We start from the raw sequence: 20,719 nt of genomic DNA, 5'->3' as shown, positions 1-20,719 counted from the left end.
TATCCTGCTACTCCTTTCTGGCCTGCAGAGCTTCTGCTGAAAGATCAGCTGTTAACCTTATGGGGATTCCCTTGTATGTTATTTGTTGCTTTTTGCTTGCTGCTTTTAACATTTTTCTTTGTGGTTAATTTTTGTTAGGTTGATGAATATGTCTTGTCACCTTTCTCCTTGGGTTTATCCTGTGTGGGACTCTGGATTTCTTGGACTTCATTATTTCTTTTCCTCTCAGGGAAATTTTCACATAATATAATCACTTCAAAAATTTTCTCAGACCCTTTCTTTTTCTTTTCTTCAACTAGGCCCCCTATAATTCAAATGTTGGTGAGTTTAATATTGTCCCAGAGGTCTCTTGAGACTATTCTCAATTCTTTTCATTCTTTTTTCTTTATTCTGCTCTTCAGTAGACCATTCTATCTTCCAGCTCACTTACTTATCTGTTCTTCTGCCTCAGTTATTCTATTAATAATTTCTTCCAGAGTATTTTTGGGCTTTCCAGGTGGCATTAGTGGTAAAGAACCTGCTTGCCAATGCAGGAGACAAAAGAGACGTGAATTTAATCCCTGGGTCGGGAAGATCCCCTGGAGGAGGGCATGGCAACCCACTCCAGTATCCTTGCCTGAAAAATCCCATTGACAGAGGAGCCTGGTTGGCTATAATCCACAGGGTTGCAAAGAGTCAGACATGACTGAAGCAACTTAACACACACAGTATTTTTAATTTCAGTAATTATGTTGTTCATCACTATTTATTCTTTATTCTAGGTCCTTGCTAAATGTGTTAAAAGAATCTTGCATTTTCTCCATTCCATTTTTGAGATTTTTAGATCATGTTTACTATCATTACTCTGAATTCTTTTTCAGGTAGTTTGCTTATTATTTCCTCTTTGTTTTTTGCAGCTCCATGGTCTGTTGGTCCTGTGGGTTTTTACCTTGTTCCTTCAACTGTGCAATAGTTCTCTGTCTTTTCATTTTGTCCTTTTGTGTGTGAGGTCTCCCATCCTCAGGCTACCCTGGTGGCTCAGACGGTAAAGCGCCTGCCTACAATGCGGGAGACCTGGGTTCAATCCCTGGGTTGGGAAGATCTCCTGGAGAAGGAAATGGTAACCTACTCCAATATTCTTGCCTGGAAAATCCCATGGACGGAGAAGCCTGGTAGGCTACAAGCCATGGGGTCGCAAAGAGTCGGACACGACTGAGCGACTTCACTTTCACTTTGTTTATCCTCAGGCTATAGTGTCATAGTTCTTGCTTCCCGTCTCTGCCCCAGGTGGGTGAGGTTGGTCCAGTGGCTTGTATAAGCTTTGTGTTGGGAGGGGCTTGTGCCCGCATTCTGGCCAGTGGAGGTGAGTTTTTTCCTGCTGATGGGCAGGGCTGTGTGAGGTGGTGTGTGTTGGGGTATCTATGGGCAGCCTGCCTGCTGCTGCTTGGGACTGTGTTCCTGTCTTGCTTATTCTTTGGGTGAGGTACCCAGCACTGGGAGCTTCAGACAGTTGGGTGGTGCTGGGTCTTGGATTTGAATAGAAGCTTTTGTGGGAGTTCTCACCGATAATACTGCTTGGAGTCAGGAGTACTCTTGTGGTCCAGTGTCCTGGACTCAGCACTCCCACCCAGAGGCTAAGGTCCCACTTCTGGTTAGTGAACCAAGACCCCATAAGCCGTTTGTCATGGCAATAAAGGGGACTTAAAAAAAACAAAAATGAAATCCAGACAAATGTTAAAAGCAAAATTAGACAGGCAGAAACAAAAACAAAAGAACACATACACACACACATGAAGCTAAAACAGAAAGCAGATTACAGGAGAGCGACCTGACAAACAAAAGAAAGCAAAGATGAAATCAACCAGTTAAAAACAAAACTAAAATACAAACCAGAAAGCAGAACCAAAGCAGAGTGCCAGCTGAGGAATAAAGCAAACAAAAAAAAGGCAAAAATGGTAAAAGAAAAAAAAAATTCAGAAAAGCAAATTTGAAATGGAAGTATATATAAAAAATATCTGTATATATTAAAACAACATCAACAAAAAGAGCCAAACAAAGCCCAAAAAGAAAACAAAAAACAACACAAAATTTTAAAAAGACAGTGTAGCAGAAAGCCAAAGTAGAAGTAGAACATATATAAAAGCAATAAAAAGTATGATTAAAAAATATATATATCCCCAAAGCCTAAATATAAATAATAATAATAAAAACAACAACCACAACATCAGAGAAAAAGGAAGGGAAAGAAACCCTAAAAACCCAGAACCAACAGCAGGAGTCTCTCCCCTACTTCAGCTCCCCCACCCTCAGGTGCAGGTCTGGTCCTGCGTGCTCCTGCTCCTCCTTTCTTTCATCCTTCCCAGTCACGCACAGATCTGTATAGTCCTTTCCTGTGGCCAAGGACTCCTACTAGTGCTCAGCCAGTGTTCTGTGAGAAGTGTTGTATCTCTAGATGTACTCCTGATCTATCTGTGGACAGAGATGCACTCCACGTCCACCTGCTTTTCCACCATCTTGCTTCTCCCACTTTTATTTCTTTGAAAGAAAGAATATATTGTAACTTCTGGTTTATCACATTTTGTTTCAGTTTCTACAATTATAGATGCATTTGTTGACCCCCTGTGATCAAATAAATTCACATCAAGTACATGTGAAATATATTTTAACTTGAGTTTCCTTTTCTTGCTTTACCTATGCTGATTTTATTGACTCTTGGTGTTTTTCATGCTAGTATTTCTATAGCTTGGCTGGGCCTGATCAGCAGCATTGCTGTTGTCCTGTTATCCATTCAGCCACCTACCTTTCCAGAGTGGTAGGTGACAGAGCTGCGGGCTGAGCCCAGGTCTCCTTACTCCTAACCTAGTGATACTTCCATAATATCACACTGCCTCGGCTCTGGGGACTCAAGCCGTTTTCTCTGTGATTTACTCTCAGCCTTAGCCCACTTAAGAGTGCTAGACTTTCTTTAAGATGTCAACAAGTTCTCTCAGTAGCTCTGCTCTGGCAGTCCAGCCAGAAAGCAGTAAAACTAGCTGGGTTGCTTTGTATGGCTAGGTCAGGATGACCCAGGCCATGCAGAACCATTCTATACCCATATTTTTCACATAGGCACTTAAAAATCTATTAAAAACTGGCTTTTCGTCTTGGAGTTACAGCTATTTGGTGCAGAATCTTGAACATTGGGACTGAATGATTATGTTTGTTGCCTTGAGAAAGTCAGCCTTCGTGTACATTTTAAATTTGCTGTATGTTGCTCTTGTTTAGTCGCAAAGTCATGTCCGACTCTTTTGTGACCCCGTGGTCTGTAGCCCGCCAGGCTGTTCTGTCCATGGGATTTCCCAGGCAAGAATACTGGAGTGGGTTGCCATTTCCTTCTCCAGGGCATCTTCCCGACCCAGGGATCAAACCCATGTCTCTTGCTTGGCAGGTGGATGGTTTACCACTAAGCCATCAGGGAAGCCTGTAAGCACTCATACATATTTACTAAATGGGGACTGAAATAAAGTTTCAGTAGCAATTGTCATCTATCATTTATTTACCAATAAAATCTTTGAAAATGGCACTTCTGAGAAAGTGAATGTCTGGATACATAATTCAGTTTCTAATACTAGGGGATCAGAGACCAATTTATAGAGTCGTTATCCATTTCTTTTCCTTTTCTTAGTTATGGAAGATGATTGGGGGAACTAATGTTCTGTTTCCCTAAATGTAACAAATAATTATGATTTAATACTCTTAAGTATGGCTTGTATATAGGACGGCGACAGGAGCCATGTCCTGAGAGAGTATATAGATTGTACAAAAAGATATTCTTTACAACTCCAGTTTGTTTTTATTTTTTATATTTAGCAAAAGGCTTCATTCTTACTAGATGCCCAGTAATAATGAGTATTGAACATTTACTAAATATCAGTTACTACCTGAGCACTTTACATTTATTACCTGCTTAAACTAAATATACAATATGGCTTACATTTGTCAAAATTCAGATTTCCTGACAGAAAATGCCAGAGACTTTGTGATATAGGATTCGGCATAAGAACAACCAACGTTCTGTTCATATTTTTCCCATAAAATCTCTTACAGTAAAGCAAAGATATAAAGTTTTCTGGGCAGAGAACATCTTTAACATTATGAATAAATAATTGTTAAATATGAAATTATTTTTTAAAGGCTTCAAACTAATGTCTATGAATCTCTCAAGAGCTAAAATGCTGTTAATTTTTAGATATCACTTAGAATAGTGTGAATCAGAATAGAAGTTGTACTGTGTATTATGTAAGATAAGCAAATTTTACTTTGAAATACTAAATTTGATGGATTAAACTTTTGTTTTCAAAGCTTTAGGCAAAATCAGTTTCAGAGCTTTAGGCAAAGTAATATGTTACTTTGGAAATAATTGAAAACTAGCAACCCCCTTTTTTTGAGGTCAAAATTCCTAATTAAAAGAATAAAAATATATTATTAGAAAATGTGAAATAAATCACATCTAAATGATCTAATTTCCCCAGCTTCCTCTTTTTTTAGTAACCCAGAAGTGTTTGATTTCTGGGTTTGAAGCAACACCGTATTCCTGTGATTCGTATTTTATTGTGTTTTCTGTTAGGCTGATTTTAATCACATAATCTCAGTCTTCTGAGTGAAATTATTTGACATTTTACAAAAGTCATCCATTTGCCAGTCTTTTTAAGGGTACCACTTGTTTGAAGGTGTGGAATCTTAGGGAGTCTTAGACCTTGGGTACCAGCTGACTATACATAAAAGTTACTAGTTTTATGTTACGGATAGAGAGGGTGGTGGCCAGATTGCTTTTAGAGTAAATGAGAGATGAAGGTCACATGAAAGAAGGCAGAAAGCATAAAATCTTCTTCTTCACTGTGTCAGACAGACCCCTCCTCTGTCCTTTCTGCTCATCTAACTGCAGAGCCTTTGTTAACGCTCCTGGCCTGGGCACACTGTCTTAATTAAAACGTAAGAACAACTTCTTTCTTTTCTTGGTGGGAAAGCAGCTCATTTTCAATACTAGGTATTTTAACCCTGTCCGCATTGTGCAGTGGCGCATCACTAATTCACGCTGACTTGTCTTTCTCAGACTGGCACGAGCTGGGCTACACAGTCCACACCCCCAGACAAAACCCAACTCTCCTTCTTGAAGGAGGAACTAACTTCAAGTGTGTGCCTGACACTTTTCTTCCCCACCTTTTTGCACATTTTGATGGGAAGACATAGAGCCATTCTAAAGGACAGTGGTAGATCTTGGAGACAGAAAGCCTTCAAAATAGCTGTTCGGAGAGTTGCAGGATATTGTAAGAAGGGCTGGTAGTGGTGGTGTTCAGTCTCTAAGTTGCATCCAACTCTTTGCAGCCCTATGGACTGTAGCACGCCAGGCTCCTCTGTCCTCTACTGTCTCCCAGAATTTGCTCAAATCGATGTCCGGTAAGAAGGGGTAGTAGTTAATTAAAAAGATGTTGTCAATAATTGTTTTTTTGGTTTCTGATTTCATAATGGCCATTTGAGGTTACCTTAGTCACCATATTGCATAGGAAATTCTGTATGATATTGAGCAAGAAGAAAAACTTCCTTTAACTTAACCAAATATTTACATAAAGACACTGTGTGGTAGTCTGGCCACGATTCATAGTTGAAAACTACAAGTGATCAATTTACGACTTGGAGTCTGAGCTTGAGTTTTTATCTCAACCTTCTATTAAGGTTGAAACGTTGTGTCATTAATTTATGGTTAATAAAACTGACCACTCCTCTACCAGTTTTGTATTTCAGTTCTAGCTGTGGTATGTGTATTGTTTTGTATCTCTGAAAATGTTCTTTAGAGATTATATAATAATAGCAGCAGTAATAATAATATCTAACACATGCAACATTATTCTAATTGCCTTACATAAGCTGTCCTTAAGTCTTCCTAAAAGCTAAAATAAGCATTATTTCCATTCCATGAGAAATTGAGGTCCGTGTAAGTTAAATCTTAGAGCTAGCAAGCAGCAGCCTGAGAATTGCAACCAGTCACCCTGGTTCCATTCTGTACCTTTAACTATTTTCATACAGTGCTTCAATAGAATCAAAATTTAATTTCATCCTGTTAACAAATACTGGACATCAGAGTAGCTTTAGATTATGCAACAGTGGACAGGATGGGCATGTTTCTTACTCTTCAGAATTTGTTAGCTCATGAACGCCTCACTGTGGTGGATATACCAGAACCTCAGCATGGGATGGAATCTGTGAGGGCACCTGTATTAATCCTCCATCATGCATGAATCCCTTCTTCGGTGATTAAAACTCAGCCTCTCATAAGGCAGGTGATTCCCATTTCAAGGCAACTGTAGTTATTGAAGCGTTATTTCCTTCAATAAAAATGGAGAGCTAGAAGGTACTGTTAATATTCGTGGAGATTAGCTTGCAAAGAACTTAACTGTGTCACTGTCTCAGCATATTTTCTTTGTGGAGAAGACTATAAACTTTTACTTAGTGAGACTTTCCTGCTTCATTTAATGAATGTGGCAGCAACTTGTAGCACAATACAGTAAAATGTTGTTACAGCAAGAATTTCCCAGCCCGTAGAAGCTCAAGGATTTCTCTACAAGAGACGCTGATCGTTTCCATGTGATTTCATCTTTTGGAGCAGTTCTTGTTTCAGATGGCAAAAGCAGATTGAATTTTTCATTGGTTAACAATTTCATATCTACACTAGATGGCAGTAGATAAAAGAAAATAAGGTGTCTGCAAGCACTTTCTGGACAGCTAGCTCACCATTGAAAGGAAAGCAAGTCAGCCTCAGGTTTCTTACCTTTGCCTCAACTCTGGACCCAGAGCTGATGGGAAGGAGGCTGTGCGTTCTGCTCTGCGGAATGGCCAGAAAAAACTTAGGCGGCCAAATAGATGGCCTTGTGTGGTTCTGATTCCTTCTTTATTGCAGTATGGGGATTATTGGGTGTGTACGCCTCTGCCTGTAACGCAAGTGGCTGGATAAATGTAAATACTTCATAATGTTTCCAAAGCCACAGCTGTACCGATCAAACATGATACGTGCTTTTTTTTTTTTTTTTTTTTTCATGATACGTGCTTTTAAAAATCATTCCACTCCTCTTACCGCAGATTCGCTCTTAAAATCATTCCACTCCTCTTACCGCGGGTTCAGCCCTTATTACCACCGGGATACATGCAGTGTTGTGCTCACTGTCACATCCCTGCTTTATTCTGGATACTCTACATGTTCCCGTCAGCACAATCTTTCTAGAGCACATTTTAGCCTCCAGTTTCCCTGTGGCTTCCCAGATGCCCTCCCCCCTCACGGTTTGACCTTGCCACCCTCTCCTGTGGCCGCCTGTGCAGCAGGCTGTGCCAGCATTCTCCTCTGGGCTCAGGGAGGCTCGGGACCTCGTCTCCGTCTCTCTTTGCTTTTGTTTTCTTCGCTTTTCTAAAGAAGTCATCTTAAGCTCTCTTTTCTCCATGGGAAGCCTGTCGCAGTCCACAGTCCCTTCCTGAGGCTCGCTGGTGCGCTTGTCGTTGGGAGCCCTTATTTGATACCAACTTCTGCTGTCTTTGTTGCCCTTTGTTTACTGCTTTGTATTCATAACGTTTAGTGTAAATAATTAGTAACCTTGTGGTTTCTTTCCTTTTTTTCCCCCCAATTCTGAAATAATCTCCCTCAGAAGTAGTCACCACTCTATTATTCCCTTGCTTTTCTTTTAAATTTTACTGTATATGTTTGAATCAATAATTAGATATTATTTCATTTTGGATAGTTCTAAACTTTATATAATGGAATCATACTATGTATATTTTCATAAAACCTGCTTTTTTATTTAACATTAAAATCCTGAGATTTGTATGTATGGATTCTGGATTCATGCTTTCATATGTTGTTGTACATAGTTGTATTTCATTCATTTTCACTGCTGTATAGGATTCCAGTGAATTTAAGACAGTAATTCCCATGATTATGTATCTGTTCAACTGTTGATAAACATTTGGGGATTTCTGATTGTGGTTTGTTTCTTGAATTTATTTATTTTATTGACAATGGATTTACAATGTAGTGTTAGTTTCTGCAAGATTGTGGTTTTTGTTTTTGCCATTAGAAAAAATGTTCTATAAACAGTGTCAGCAGATCACTGAACTTTCCAGCTTTTGTAATCTGATCGGTATTAAGTGGGATTTTGCTTTACGCTTCCCTTTTCTAATTACCACTAATGTTTCTGAAAATCTCTTCATATTCTAGATAACAGTTAGGTTTCCTGTGATGTTTTCTTAGGACTTCTGTTCTTTTCACATTGATTTGTAGGTTTTCCTTATATATTTTAGATATCTGTCCTTTTCCAGTTCCAAACATAGTATCTCCTCCTGTTCCATTATCTGATTGTTAACTTTATGGTATCCACTGTGAAACAGATCCTTAATATTGGTGTAAACAAGATGGATCAGTTTTTAATAATTTTTGGCCTTATGGCTTTATGTTTGCTGCTTCAGTTTAAGATATCCTTCTCTACCCCAGGTCAGAAAGATATTTTTACACATTTACTTCTATTAACTTTATAGTTTTAACATACCATTTAGATTTATAATTTATCTGCTGTCCATCTTTTATGTAGTATTAGGGATCTATTTAGTGAGCCTGTTTTCTCAGGTACAAGTCATCCTTCCTCTATTGATTTGTGGCACCATTTTTATTTTGTATTTGGTTTTCATATATACAGGGCTTTGCTCCTGAGCTCTTTATGGTATAACTTTCTTTTTTTTTTTTTTTTTTTTTTATTAGTTGGAGGCTAATTACTTTACAATATTGTAGTGGCTTTTGTCATACATCAACACGAACCAGCCATGGATTTACATGCACTCCCCATCCCGATCCCCCCTCCCACCTCCCTCTCCACCCGATTCCCCTGGGTCTTCCCAGTGCACCAGGCCCGAGCACTTGTCTCATGCATCCAGCCTGGGCTGGTGATCTGCTTCACCCCAGATAATATACATGTCTCGATGCTGTTCTCTCGAAACATCCCACCCTCGCCTTCTCCCACAGAGTCCAAAATTCTGTTCTGTACATCTGTCTCTTTTTCTGCTTTGCATATAGGGTTATCGTTACCATCTTTCTAAATTCCATATATATGCGTTAGTATACTGTATTGGTCTTTATCTTTCTGGCTTACTTCACTCTGTATAATGGGCTCCAGTTTCATCCATCTCATTAGAACTGATTCAAATGAATTCTTTTTAATGGCTGAGTAATATTCCATGGTGTATATGTACCACAGCTTCCTTATCCATTCGTCTGCTGATGGGCATCTAGGTTGCTTCCATGTCCTGGCTATTATAAACAGTGCTGCGATGAACATTGGGGTGCACGTGTCTCTTTCAGATCTGGTTTCCTCTGTGTATGCCCAGCAGTGGGATTGCTGGGTCATATAGCAGTTCTAATTCCAGTTTTTTAAGAATTCTCCACACTGCTCTCCATAGTGGCTGTACTAGTTTGCATCCCCACCAACAGTGTAAGAGGGTTCCCTTTTCTCCACACCCTCTCCAGCATTTATTGCTTGTAGACTTTTGGATAGCAGCCATCCTGACTGGCGTGTAATGGTACCTCATTGTGGTTTTGATTTGCATTTCTCTGATAATGAGTGATGTTGAGCATCTTTTCATGTGTTTGTTAGTCATCTGTATGTCGTCTTTGGAGAAATGTCTGTTTAATTCTTTGGCCCATTTTTTGATTGGGTCATTTATTTTTCTGGAATTGAGCTGCAGGAGTTGCTTGTATATTTTTGAGGTTAATCCTTTGTCTGTTGCTTCGTTTGCTATTATTTTTTCCCAATCTGTGGGCCGTCTTTTCACGTTGCTTATAGTTTCCTTTGTTGTGCAAAAGCTTTTAAGTTTCATTAGGTCCCATTTGTTTATTTTTGCTTTTATTTCCAATATTCTGGGAGGTGGGTCATAGAGGATCCAGCTGTGATTTATGTCGGAGAGTGTTTTGCCTATGTTCTCCTCTAGGAGTTTTATAGTTTCTGGTCTTACATTTAGATCTTTAATCCATTTTCAGTTTATTTTTGTGTATGGTGTTAGAAAGTGTTCTAGTTTCATTCTTTTACAAGTGGTTGACCACTTGTGGGTTGACCCAGCACCACTTGTTAAAGAGGTTGTCTTTTTTCCATTGTATATTCTTGCCTCCTTTGTCGAAGATAAGGTGTCCATAGGTTCGTGGATTTATCTCTGGGCTTTCTATTCTGTTCCATTGATCTATATTTCTGTCTTTGTGCCAGTAGATGGTATAACTTTCAATAAACTTCTTTAATATCTTTACATGAGTTTTATTTTTCCATAAAGGTCTTATGCATCTTTGTTTTTCTTTGATGTATTTTTAAATTTTTATAGTATTGTAAATTATGATTTTTAAAAGTCTACATTTTCTGTGTACTAAAGTGCAGACATGTAATTGATTTTGTGTATCAATTTTGGATCTAGTAAACTCCCTTGTTAGTTTTAATGATTTAGTGGTAGATTCTTTTGTGATTTCTTTATAGATAATTATATATGAATGACAATTTTTATTTCTTCTGTTTCAATTCTTACATCAATGCTTTTATTTCCTTTTCTTGTCTTACTGAACTGGCTAGGATTTTTTTCTGCATCTATTAAGGTGGGTTATTTATTTTACTTTTAATAGCCCTTTATAGGTGAATCCCATTGATTTTCAAATGTAAAAACAATTTTTATTCCTGGGATAAATTAAACGTGGTCACAATGATCTTTTCTTACATACTGATAGATTTGATAGGCTAATATTTAAAAATTTTGTATCCATGCTAGTGTACAAATATATTTTAATTTTAGAATATATTAGGAAATACCCTCTAGATTGTTACAAATGACATCCAATTTCTTATGGTATAAAAATCTAATATTAGCCTTTTTAATGTATATATGCAGATTAATCCAAAGCTTGATGTAATCGATTTGCAGACCTCTACTCCCCCTGTTGTGGACATCCTTTCTTTTGATTCTACCACAGTAAGTTTCCTTTGGCATCTAAGTGGTATTTAATTGTTTGGCATAATCCATTTTCCTTAAAAAGTGTGTGGGAGAAAAGATTATAAAATTGACTAAGTAGCCTAACAGTTTAGAAAAAACCTATATGAAAAGTCAACTTACAATGTGTCTAAATTGCCACCAGGGGGAGGAGTACCAATTTCCAGAAAAGTAATTTGAGGACCTTGAGGGCCGGAGAATCCATGCTGTCTCGTCTCCTGTTAGGTGGTCCATGTGACATTTCAGGTGCTGTTAGAGAAGAGATTTCCTTCTTTGCTAATTACCTTTCAGAGGTGCTGAACTTACTTCTGTTCTCCTTAGAAGCTGTAAGAAAAGTAGTCATTTTCCTTTGTTCATCTCTCTTGATGGATAATCCAAAAATTAAGGTGTATTTGCATACATACAATTTATTTACTCAGTGTAGCTGAAGTCTTAAAAAATTGAGAGTTTTAGCCTTTCAATTTGAGTGTGCTTAATCTTTGCAAGGCAGATCGTTTCTGCCATCAATTCTGTTAGAGCAAAACTCGTCCTATAAACAAATGGGAGGAATGGCATGGTCTTTGGCAACACTGCTGAAATAGAGTCAGTATAGTTAAACACTTGGGGTAAATTATTCACATGTGGCCAAAAAGAAAACAAGCAAGAAAAGCCCTTGACATTACGATATTATAAACTTACCAGTAGATGTCAAGAATTGTTATTTATTATAGAGGAATTCTGCAGAGAACTAGTCTATCCTGTGTCAGAAAGAAGTCTGCTTATTAAAGGGTCTTTTTAGGGTGAATGCCATGCAGAAAAGACTCCCAGATCAGTCATAAGAAGTCCCAGAGACAGGAAGTCAGCTTGGAGGGTCAGCCTAGGGGCTGGTTGTCAAAGAGAATCCCAAGAATTGTTGGTAACTTTCCAGGTAGCGCTAGTGGTAAAGAACCCACCTGCCAGGGTGGGTCACAGAAGAGACGTGGGTTATCCCTGGATTGGGAAGATCCCCAGGAGGGGGAAATGACAGCCCACTCCAGTACTCTTGCCTGGAGAATTCCATGGACAGAGGAGCCTGATGGGCTCTATAAGGTCATAGGGTCACAAAGACTGGGACACGACTGAAGTGACTTAGCATGCATGCACTAGGACCTCAAGCAGGTCTGTGGTCTTATCTCTTACAATGTTCATGTTTATAAAATAACCCTATGAGCATTCCTGCATTAATAAGTTATTTATGAGATTAAAGATTAACTAGACATCAAATTCTTGCCACAGTGCTTAGCTTATAGTAGGTGCTCAATACATTTATGTTCAATGAATTACTCAAAGGGCCTGCTATTGAAATTTATAAATTCTGATGAGTTGAGTTTTTGCCCCAGTAGAGGAGCAAAAGATAGGTGGCTTTTGAGATGTGCTGCCTTCTTGTGAGGTAGTTGGTAGACTAAAATTGGATATTTCTGCCTTAGAAGATACAAGAGATCATCAAAAGTCTTTGGTCTGAACTTTGAGACTCACTCTCCCTGCCAGTACCCTTCAAACTTTGCAAAGCCTCATGAACTGAGGAATCCAGGTGTTCTTGATAGTATGCTATGGAGGTGAGCATAAATGCCAGCTCGCAAGTGATAGCAGGCTGTCTGTCCCTGGGTGGTGTTGAAGAAGCATCAAAGTCAAGTGTCTACATTATGGGGCCCTAAATCAGGAATGCCAGGGCTTCACTGGTGGCTCAGATGGATAAAGAATCTGCCTGCATTGCAGACTGGGTTTGATCCCTGGGTCAGGAAGATGCCCTGGAGAAGGGAATGGCTACCCACTCCAGCATTCTTGCCTGGAGAATCCCATGGACAGAGGAGCCTGGTGGGCTACAGTCCATGGGATCACAAAGAGTCAGACATGGCTGAGCAACCGACTCAGGAATACAGAGTAGGTAGGACCTCAAGAAGACAATTTTTTTTTTCCAAGTTGAAGTGTAGTTGATTTACAATGTTATGTTAATTTCCGCTGTACAGCAATGCGATTCAGCTATACACATATATACATTTTTAAAATATTCTTTTCCATCACGGTTTATCACAGGGAATATAGTTGCTGTGTTACACAGAAAACCTGTCTTTTTATCTTGTGATTTTATCCACCCTATACACAATAGTTTGCATCTGCTAACCAACCTCCCAATCCATCTTCCTGCCTTGGCCATCACAAGTCTATTCTCTATGGGCAAGATAATTTTTATAATAAACATGTAGCGGTGTTTGTAGTTGTGTTACAAAACAGTGTAATAAGACTGAAGACTACATTTATTATCCACATTAAGGGATAATATTAGATTGAATCATATGATGCTGCCATTTGTAGGCAAAAACAATCTAATATCTGTGATTGCCCATGGTTCAGCCCAACATACAAGTCTTAAAAGGAAGATTCCACCGTTACTTTGAGTTGTGTGCTCAATGCTACGTAAAAATAAAATAAATAAGAAAACAGAAAACAAAAACTCATTTGTTATGAATTGGGTTGGAATTGGGCTAATGAGATCCTACCTATAATCTGGAAGATAGCTGCTTTTCTCCCAGCAAGACATAAAGAATCCTGATTGTATTTCTCTTACTAACACATTTTCTGAAAACATAGATGCTCATGAAGCATTTAGATTTTATACGGAGTATCTTTAAAGAGCTTTCCTTTAAATTTTCAGTGTATCTTTCTTTTAGCTTATTGATAGATAAGCAGTTAGAAAACTAAAGTGAAATCACTGTGATTGTTTGCCTTTCCATTAATTTTGTGGTATGTGTTAGTCACTCAGTTGTATCCAGCTCTTTGCAATCCCATGAACTCTATACAATCCCATGGACTGTAGCCCACCAGGCTCTTCTGTCCATGGAATTCTCCAGGCAAGAATACTGGAGTGGGTTGTCATTCCCTTCTCCACGGGATCTTCCCAATCCAGGGATTGAACCCAGATCTCTTGCATTGCAGGCAGATTCTTTACCAATCTGAGTTACCAGGGAAGCCCGCTAATTTCATGGTATTTCTTAATCTGTCATCTCCTCTACATATTGGCTGCTTTTCTTTTGCTTCTGCACAACAAGTCAAGCATAATTGTAAAGGATATTTGTTTCTATTCTGGCATATAGCACTAGTATGGTGTGAACTTTGCATGTGATTATAATTTAAAAATCCAGAGAAATGTTGGAAGCCAAAAAAAGCAGTATTTAAAGGTGGTTTTTGTTTTTGTTATTATGGTTACTATTTATTTGGGGGATTTGTTTGGTTTTTGCAGACTGGAAGAACATTTCTTTAGAAATTCATTTTCATCAAGATGAGATATAAAAAGATTACTCTTTAAAACTTATTTTGTGAAATTTATTAATAGGATAAAAGCAGATTTTTTATGATATAAGAAATAATTGGCTTCTGTTCCTGTTTTGACTTGATTTAATATTACATTCAGGCAGATTTCTAGATCTTAGTGTATTGATATCTGTGCTCTGATGCCTTCTTACAACAGAGAAGAAATTATGGGATACAGTGTAACCGCTGGTATCTTTGTGGCTTGCACTTGTGTCTCTGATGCCAGGCAGGAAGCTTGATACAATATTTCAGGATCAAAATAAGCTGTTCCCAATCTGCATTTTAAAGCTTTGTTGATAAAAAAAAAAAAATGTTTCTGTAAAGGCTGTCACATAGACATAGTTTAAAAATGATCTCAAATTTCTGAATCTTATTCTAATTACATTGTCACTTGTTAAATACTGATCTTCTGAAGATTATTTAGTTCAAGATTCTCATTGAATATTTTAATGTTTTCACTTATTCGTTTAGAAATAGACCAAGATTTTGTCATCAAAATTGTACGGAGCCATTTAACATTAGATTGACATGTGGTGTGGCTACATCCTCAGCCCCTCTCCTCACCAGGCAAGCAAGACAGGAATTCCTCTGTTGTTGTTCAGTTGCTCAGTTATGTCCAACTCTGTGATCCCTTCGACTGCAGGACACCAGACTTCCCTGTCCTTCACCATCTCCTGGAGTTTGCTCAAACTTACGTCCACTGAGTTGGAGATGCCATCCATCCGTCTCATCCTCTGTCACCCCTTCTCCTCTTGCCTTCAGTCTTTCCCAGCATCAGGGTCTTTTCCAATGAGTCAGCTCTTGCATCAGGTTGCCAAAGCACTGGAGCTTCAGCATCAGTCCCTGCAATGAATATTCAAAGTTGATTTCCTTTAGGATTGACGGGTTTGATCTCCTTGCAGTCCAAGGGACTCTCGAGTCTTTTCCAGCGCCACAATTTGAAAGCATCAATTCTTTGGTGCTCAGCCTTCTTTATGGTCCAGCTCTCACATCCGTACACGACTACAGGAAAAACCATAGCTTTGACTATATGGACCTTTGTGCCAAAGTAATGTCTTGCTTTAAAAAAAAAAAATTTATTTTACTTTATTTATTTGGTTGTGCAATGCAGCATACGGGATCCTAGTTCCCTAACCAGGGGTTGAACTCACACCCCCTCCATTGGAAGCTCAGAGTCCCAGCCCTGTCCTGCCAGGGAAGCCCGATGTCTCTGCTTTTTAATATGCTGTTTAGATTTGTCATAGCTTTTCTTTCAAAGAGCAATTGTCTATATAAAGTGGCATTTCTTAAAAATACTGACTAAGCAAAATTTACTTAAAATACTAAGATTACTAAAATTGTTATTTTTAGATAAACTATATTCCTAGGTTTTGATGTATTTTATTATTACTTTTCCAACAAATGACTACAATGGAATTGTCAATCTTGCTCATGTTCAATTGATTGACCATCAAAACAATGGACCTTCTCAGAGAACCGTGTTTCTCGTTTTCACTCTGGGAACTACATAGAGTATGAACGTAATATATATGCCTTTCTTTAGAATTAGGGACAGTTTCCAGATTAAATTTGCTTAAATAACTGAGAGTCGACAGTTGCAGTACAGGAGAAAATCAAAGTCTACAGTCTCTTTTTTTGCTCTATCAGTCAAAATATTTAAAGCCACACTGCATGGAGGCATCACATGACATCCTGAAGACAGGATGTCAGGGTGTCTGCCTGACCTCAGGAAACTTATAACCTAGGTAGAGAGAAAACACAGTATAAATGTCAGTTTCAAAATACTGGCTGCCAAGAGTGCATGCTAAGTTGCTTTAGTTGTGTCCAACTCTTTGTGACCTATGGACTGTAGCCTACTAGGCTCCTCTGTCCTTGGTATTCTTTGGGCAAGAATACTGGATTGGCTTGCCATGCCCTCCTGCAGAGGATCTTCCCGACCCAGGGACTGAACCCGCATCTCTTACATCTCCTACATCGTGAGGCAGGTTCTTTACCACTAGTGCCACCTGGGAAGTTCAGATGCCGGGGTATATGATTGTCAAATGAAAGATTATTAACAGAAGGATTTGGTAAAAGGTCATGAATGGGCTAGAGGAAGTAAGAAGACATCTCTTAAAGAAAAAAAAAAAAAAAAACACCTTTGACCAGGTCTTGACCTGACTGGAGATGGGTAGAATTTTGATAGGGACATTCCAGGTGGGGAAAGCAAGGTATAAGTAGATGCCTCAGAAGTGACTGAAAATGTGATACGTACTGAAGTAAGGCAGGTGCATCCGTCTCATCTGGAGTCTCTGACATCGCCTGACTCATGGGCTAGCAGATGTGGCAGAATGCCAAGAGCATAGCTGCCCGCACACAGTGTTAGCTCTCAATCCATACTTCGTGAGTAACAAGGTGCCTGTACCCAGGGAGCCTGCATTATATTCTAGAAGGGGAGACAAGCAATTCACAGATTTAAAAAATAGACCGTAGAGTATAGCAGACAGAAACAGTGCAGAGGTGTAGATAGCACTGAACTCGGGGAGGTGGAGGGGTGCGTTTAGAGAGAGTGGTCAGGACAGGAGTCGTGTGAAAGGTGGTGTTTGTGGAAGGAACTGAAGGAATGCAGTGAACAAATCAGATGAGTACGTGGGGAGGCCCTCCAGGCCAGTGGGAGCAGTGATAGAAAGCCAGACTGGGAGTAAGGAGGATCCACTGCCCGGGGGGTGGGGTTCCTTCAGAGGAAGAGGCACGATCTGACAAGTGCTGTAATAGGTTCACTCTGGCCACCATATGGAGAAACAGCTGGCGAAGCTGGTGGTGGTGGTGTTTAGTTGCTCAGTCGGGTCTGACTCTTTGCGAGCCCATGGACTGCAGCATGCCAGGCTTCCCTGTCCTTCCCTGTCTCCTGGAGTTTGCTTAAACTCATGTCCATTGAGTCGGTGATGCCATCCAACCATCTCATCCTCTGTCGCCCCCTTCTCCTCTTGCCCTGAGTCTTTCCCAGCATCAGGGTCTTTTTCAGTGAGTCAGCTCTTCACAGCAGGTGGCCAAAGTATTGGGAAAAGGCGGTGGAGGAGAGCAGAGAGACCAGTTTGGAAGCTAATGAAATCATCAGGCAGGAGGCAGGAGTTGCTTGATCCAGGGTGCAGAGGAGAAGGTTTTAAGTGATCTGATTCTGAATGTATTGATATTCTGAAGGCAGAGCCAAGAGGATTTCCTGACAGATTGGATGTCAGCTGTGAGAGTCCCTATCTCCTGTCCCCGGGGATAGTAAGGTGCAGCCCTGGGTAATCTCCGGGTGGCCGAGATTATCTCCCCATTCAGCATCATTTTACCAGAGGAGTTGCTGAGAGAAAAAAGACCTTTGATTTTCCTATATTCTTTTCTGGGATCAAGAAAGTGGTCAGCTGAATCAAAGCAAGAAATACTGTACTGTTCCTTTGACTTGGAGAAGGACAATGGTGAAACATTCTCTTCCTTCCAAGATGTCCTTTAGATTTGCATTTTTTAGCAAAGTTCATTGATTTCCCCTTCTGGAAAGATGGTCACGGTCACATCAGTCGATTTTTAGGAAGAGAAAGGTTAAAGTTAATCCAGTTTCATGGAGGTTGTCATATGATACATGCTATCTGAAAATACTGATGTATTGATAAAATAAAAAGACAGACAGAGAGTAAACTTGCCAATGCAGAGAGGATATCTCCATGGATGTTGTGGCAACAGTTCATCCTGGTTACTAGACAACATTGCATAACTAGTTCAGAGTTATTCCAGTTCCTAACTGCTTATGTAAGCAAAGATTTGGAAAGACTTATTTGAAAGAATAGTGTATTCAAACCTAAAAGTCTCAAAACTAAAATTTGTAATTTGGAAAGTGTAAATTGGCAATATGCAATGGTTTGTCCCCAGATACCCCATTTACCTTTCCAGGAACACCAGTAAAAATCACGTTGCACAAAGCTTCTGCTTACACTACTTCTCTGTATGATAACATTCCTGGATTATCATATAAACAGCATCTAAAGTTGGGGGTAGGTGAAGTTCTTTTTTAAGTGTTTAAACTTTGCAATAGTTTATAAGGTAGCATTTGACTTGTTAGTTTAGTGCATATGGTTGCCAAAACTAGATATGTTTGTATTTTTGTTGTTGCTTACTAAGCTTTAGGAAAAGGCATTTTTATGGGCTCTTTAGGCATTGATTCAGTGGCCCTCAATATTTTTCTCCTTTCCCCACTCTTAAGTGTTTGAAAGAAAATAAGCATAGGCATTTGTAAAACCCAGCTCTGGACTTGACACAGAGGTTCTTTCCACAGTTATCCTCATGTTATTAAGACAATTAGTCTTAATTTCAAATGATAATAAATATGTCAAGTGAGATACAGTAATACTTTTTTAATTCAGTGTCTCAAAAAGTTGTGTAACTGTTAGATATTAGGAGTAAAAGTTGAATTCTTATCAGAGTTTGAGAAATAATTTTAAAACCTCACTCTTTGAAACTAAAAGAAATAAAGTAATTAAATTGTCAGAACATTTTTTTAAAAAAAGTCACACATGATAACTAACAGAAGTAAATAAGAAAAAATACAGTTCCATAAATCTCTTACCCTTTAGAATAGAAAACACATTTTTTTTTTTTTCAGATACAAGTTATTTTAGAGAAAACATTAGAGAGAATGAGACTATTTTCAAGTTAGTTGCATCCTTGCTTGGGTACATCATGACCCATATGTTATAAGAACTACCAACAGTTGTAAATGTGATAACTGACCTTTAAAAAAAAAAAAAATGTGTTTTGGGATTATGGAAAAAAGCAACCAACTAAAACTTTTTAGTCTGTTAAAGGAACGTGGCTTTTTCAAAAACCTGATTTACTAAGTACCACTGTAAAGGGAGATTAATAGTGTTGGTCAGAGGCTTTCTTTTTTTCCTCCAAATAAAATATACTTTTTTATAAAAATCATAATAATCAAAGTCCCTAAGTGTTTGACTCAGCTGTCATTAAGGATTTACTAATTTGAGCTTCACTCCCTTCAAGTGTCAAGGTCACAGAGGAAGAAAGCTTACATTGTGAGTGCTTCCTTTTACCAAAAATTTTATACTAATTAAAATTTTAGGCTTAGTCCTAGTTAAAAATTTGTGCAGTAAAACTGGTCTTTATAGCCTGTTGACAAAAGTGGTTTAGGACTTAAACTTTTCTATATGTAATGGAGAGACCGAGTATTTACAGAAGGATTTTATAAAACATGCTCTCTGGGAGCCCAACGGAGGAAATACCTTTTTGAATTTCCTTTAGAAAATGAGCACATTGCTGGGAACTGGAGGTGTTAAAATTCCAGGTATCGTTTCTGCCTCCCAGCTTCCTGAGCCCCTGGGTTTCTGAACTGCTGCAGCTCCCCCGGGCTGTCCCAGGCCTGGGAATCTAAGCCGCATCCCCAGTTCCCACAGCTGAGACTGAGGCATGCTGAAAATGCCCGACAGCCTCAGCCCACACATCCAGTAACAACTGGTTCCTTCCTCTTCCTGTGGAAAAGCAACATCCTCTGAGAGGAGCAGAAAGGCACCCTGAGGAATGCAGGAACAGCAGTGAGCTTTTCACACAGGACATGACTGCCAAGGGCCTGTCTCCTGGACGGCCTGCCCTGAACCAGCTTCCTGCTGACCCGGAGGAGGGTTTGCTCTGGAGCTAAACGCCACTCGCGGCTCTGTTAGAGCCGTGTGGAAAACAGTAAGCCTCACCCGCAGCTGTCCCAGATAGGACACCCGTCTGGTTTTGCGTTATTCGGTGCTGCTTATACAGTGAAGCTAGCTGCCTCTGCTCCTTTATTTAGCCACCTGACAGCTAATGATTTGGTGGAGGTAGTCCACAGGTCCGCTGAAATCAATTTTTCTGTCAGTTCTTTGTGCTTTATGACGTCAGGTGATGTAAACTATTAATATATTAGGTCCTAAGAGAGATTGAAATCCTCATGACCCGAGGGAACTGGCAACTGAAGCTCACTGCTGCTTGCCTAGTTCTGTGTCTTTCGTTCCCCCTGCTTTTCCTTTCTGAGACAGTCAGGCCTCAGTAGAAGGTACCATTCTGTGTGCACCGTCATCCATCCTCGAGCATACAGAAAGCTGCTTCAAACCAACCAACCCATCAGCCCCTATGATTTAAACATTACGATTGACTTGAAATGACTTTTACAACTGAGGAATGTTCTGGTATAATTTGACTTCCTTTTTTTTTTTTTCTCCTAATTCCTACAGTATTTTCTTTTTCCTTTGGTTGAAACAATGATGGTTACTATAAAGCCCAACTTTAATATCATATGTACTTTTTAAACTGCTTTCCAGATAGATCACTACAAAATTTTGGTGGGTTTCAGCATTTATGGTGGCAAAATTCTTTTAACTTT

The 20,719-nt window shown here is 39.2% G+C and overlaps 1 protein-coding gene across 4 annotated transcripts in view; it reads left to right on the top strand.

Annotated features, from left to right (window-relative positions):
* The window catches only part of POC1B (POC1 centriolar protein B), a 99,015-nt gene that overhangs the window by 53,044 nt on the left and 25,252 nt on the right, over positions 1 to 20,719 (top strand). For 3 of the 4 annotated variants that reach the window (XM_061125632.1, XM_061125617.1, XM_061125631.1), the window contains exon 10: positions 10,915 to 10,995. The exons of the other annotated variant lie outside the window; for it this stretch is intronic. In XM_061125632.1, the coding sequence (XP_060981615.1) occupies positions 10,915 to 10,995 (81 nt within the window). The remainder of the gene's footprint in view (positions 1 to 10,914; positions 10,996 to 20,719) is intronic. 4 annotated transcript variants of the gene reach the window in all.

Source organism: Dama dama, chromosome 3 (genome assembly GCF_033118175.1).
Source record: "Dama dama isolate Ldn47 chromosome 3, ASM3311817v1, whole genome shotgun sequence".
NCBI classification, from domain to species: Eukaryota; Metazoa; Chordata; class Mammalia; order Artiodactyla; family Cervidae; genus Dama; species Dama dama.
Note: the sequence above shows the minus strand (reverse complement) of the source record. Positions and strands in the feature narration are given on the sequence as shown.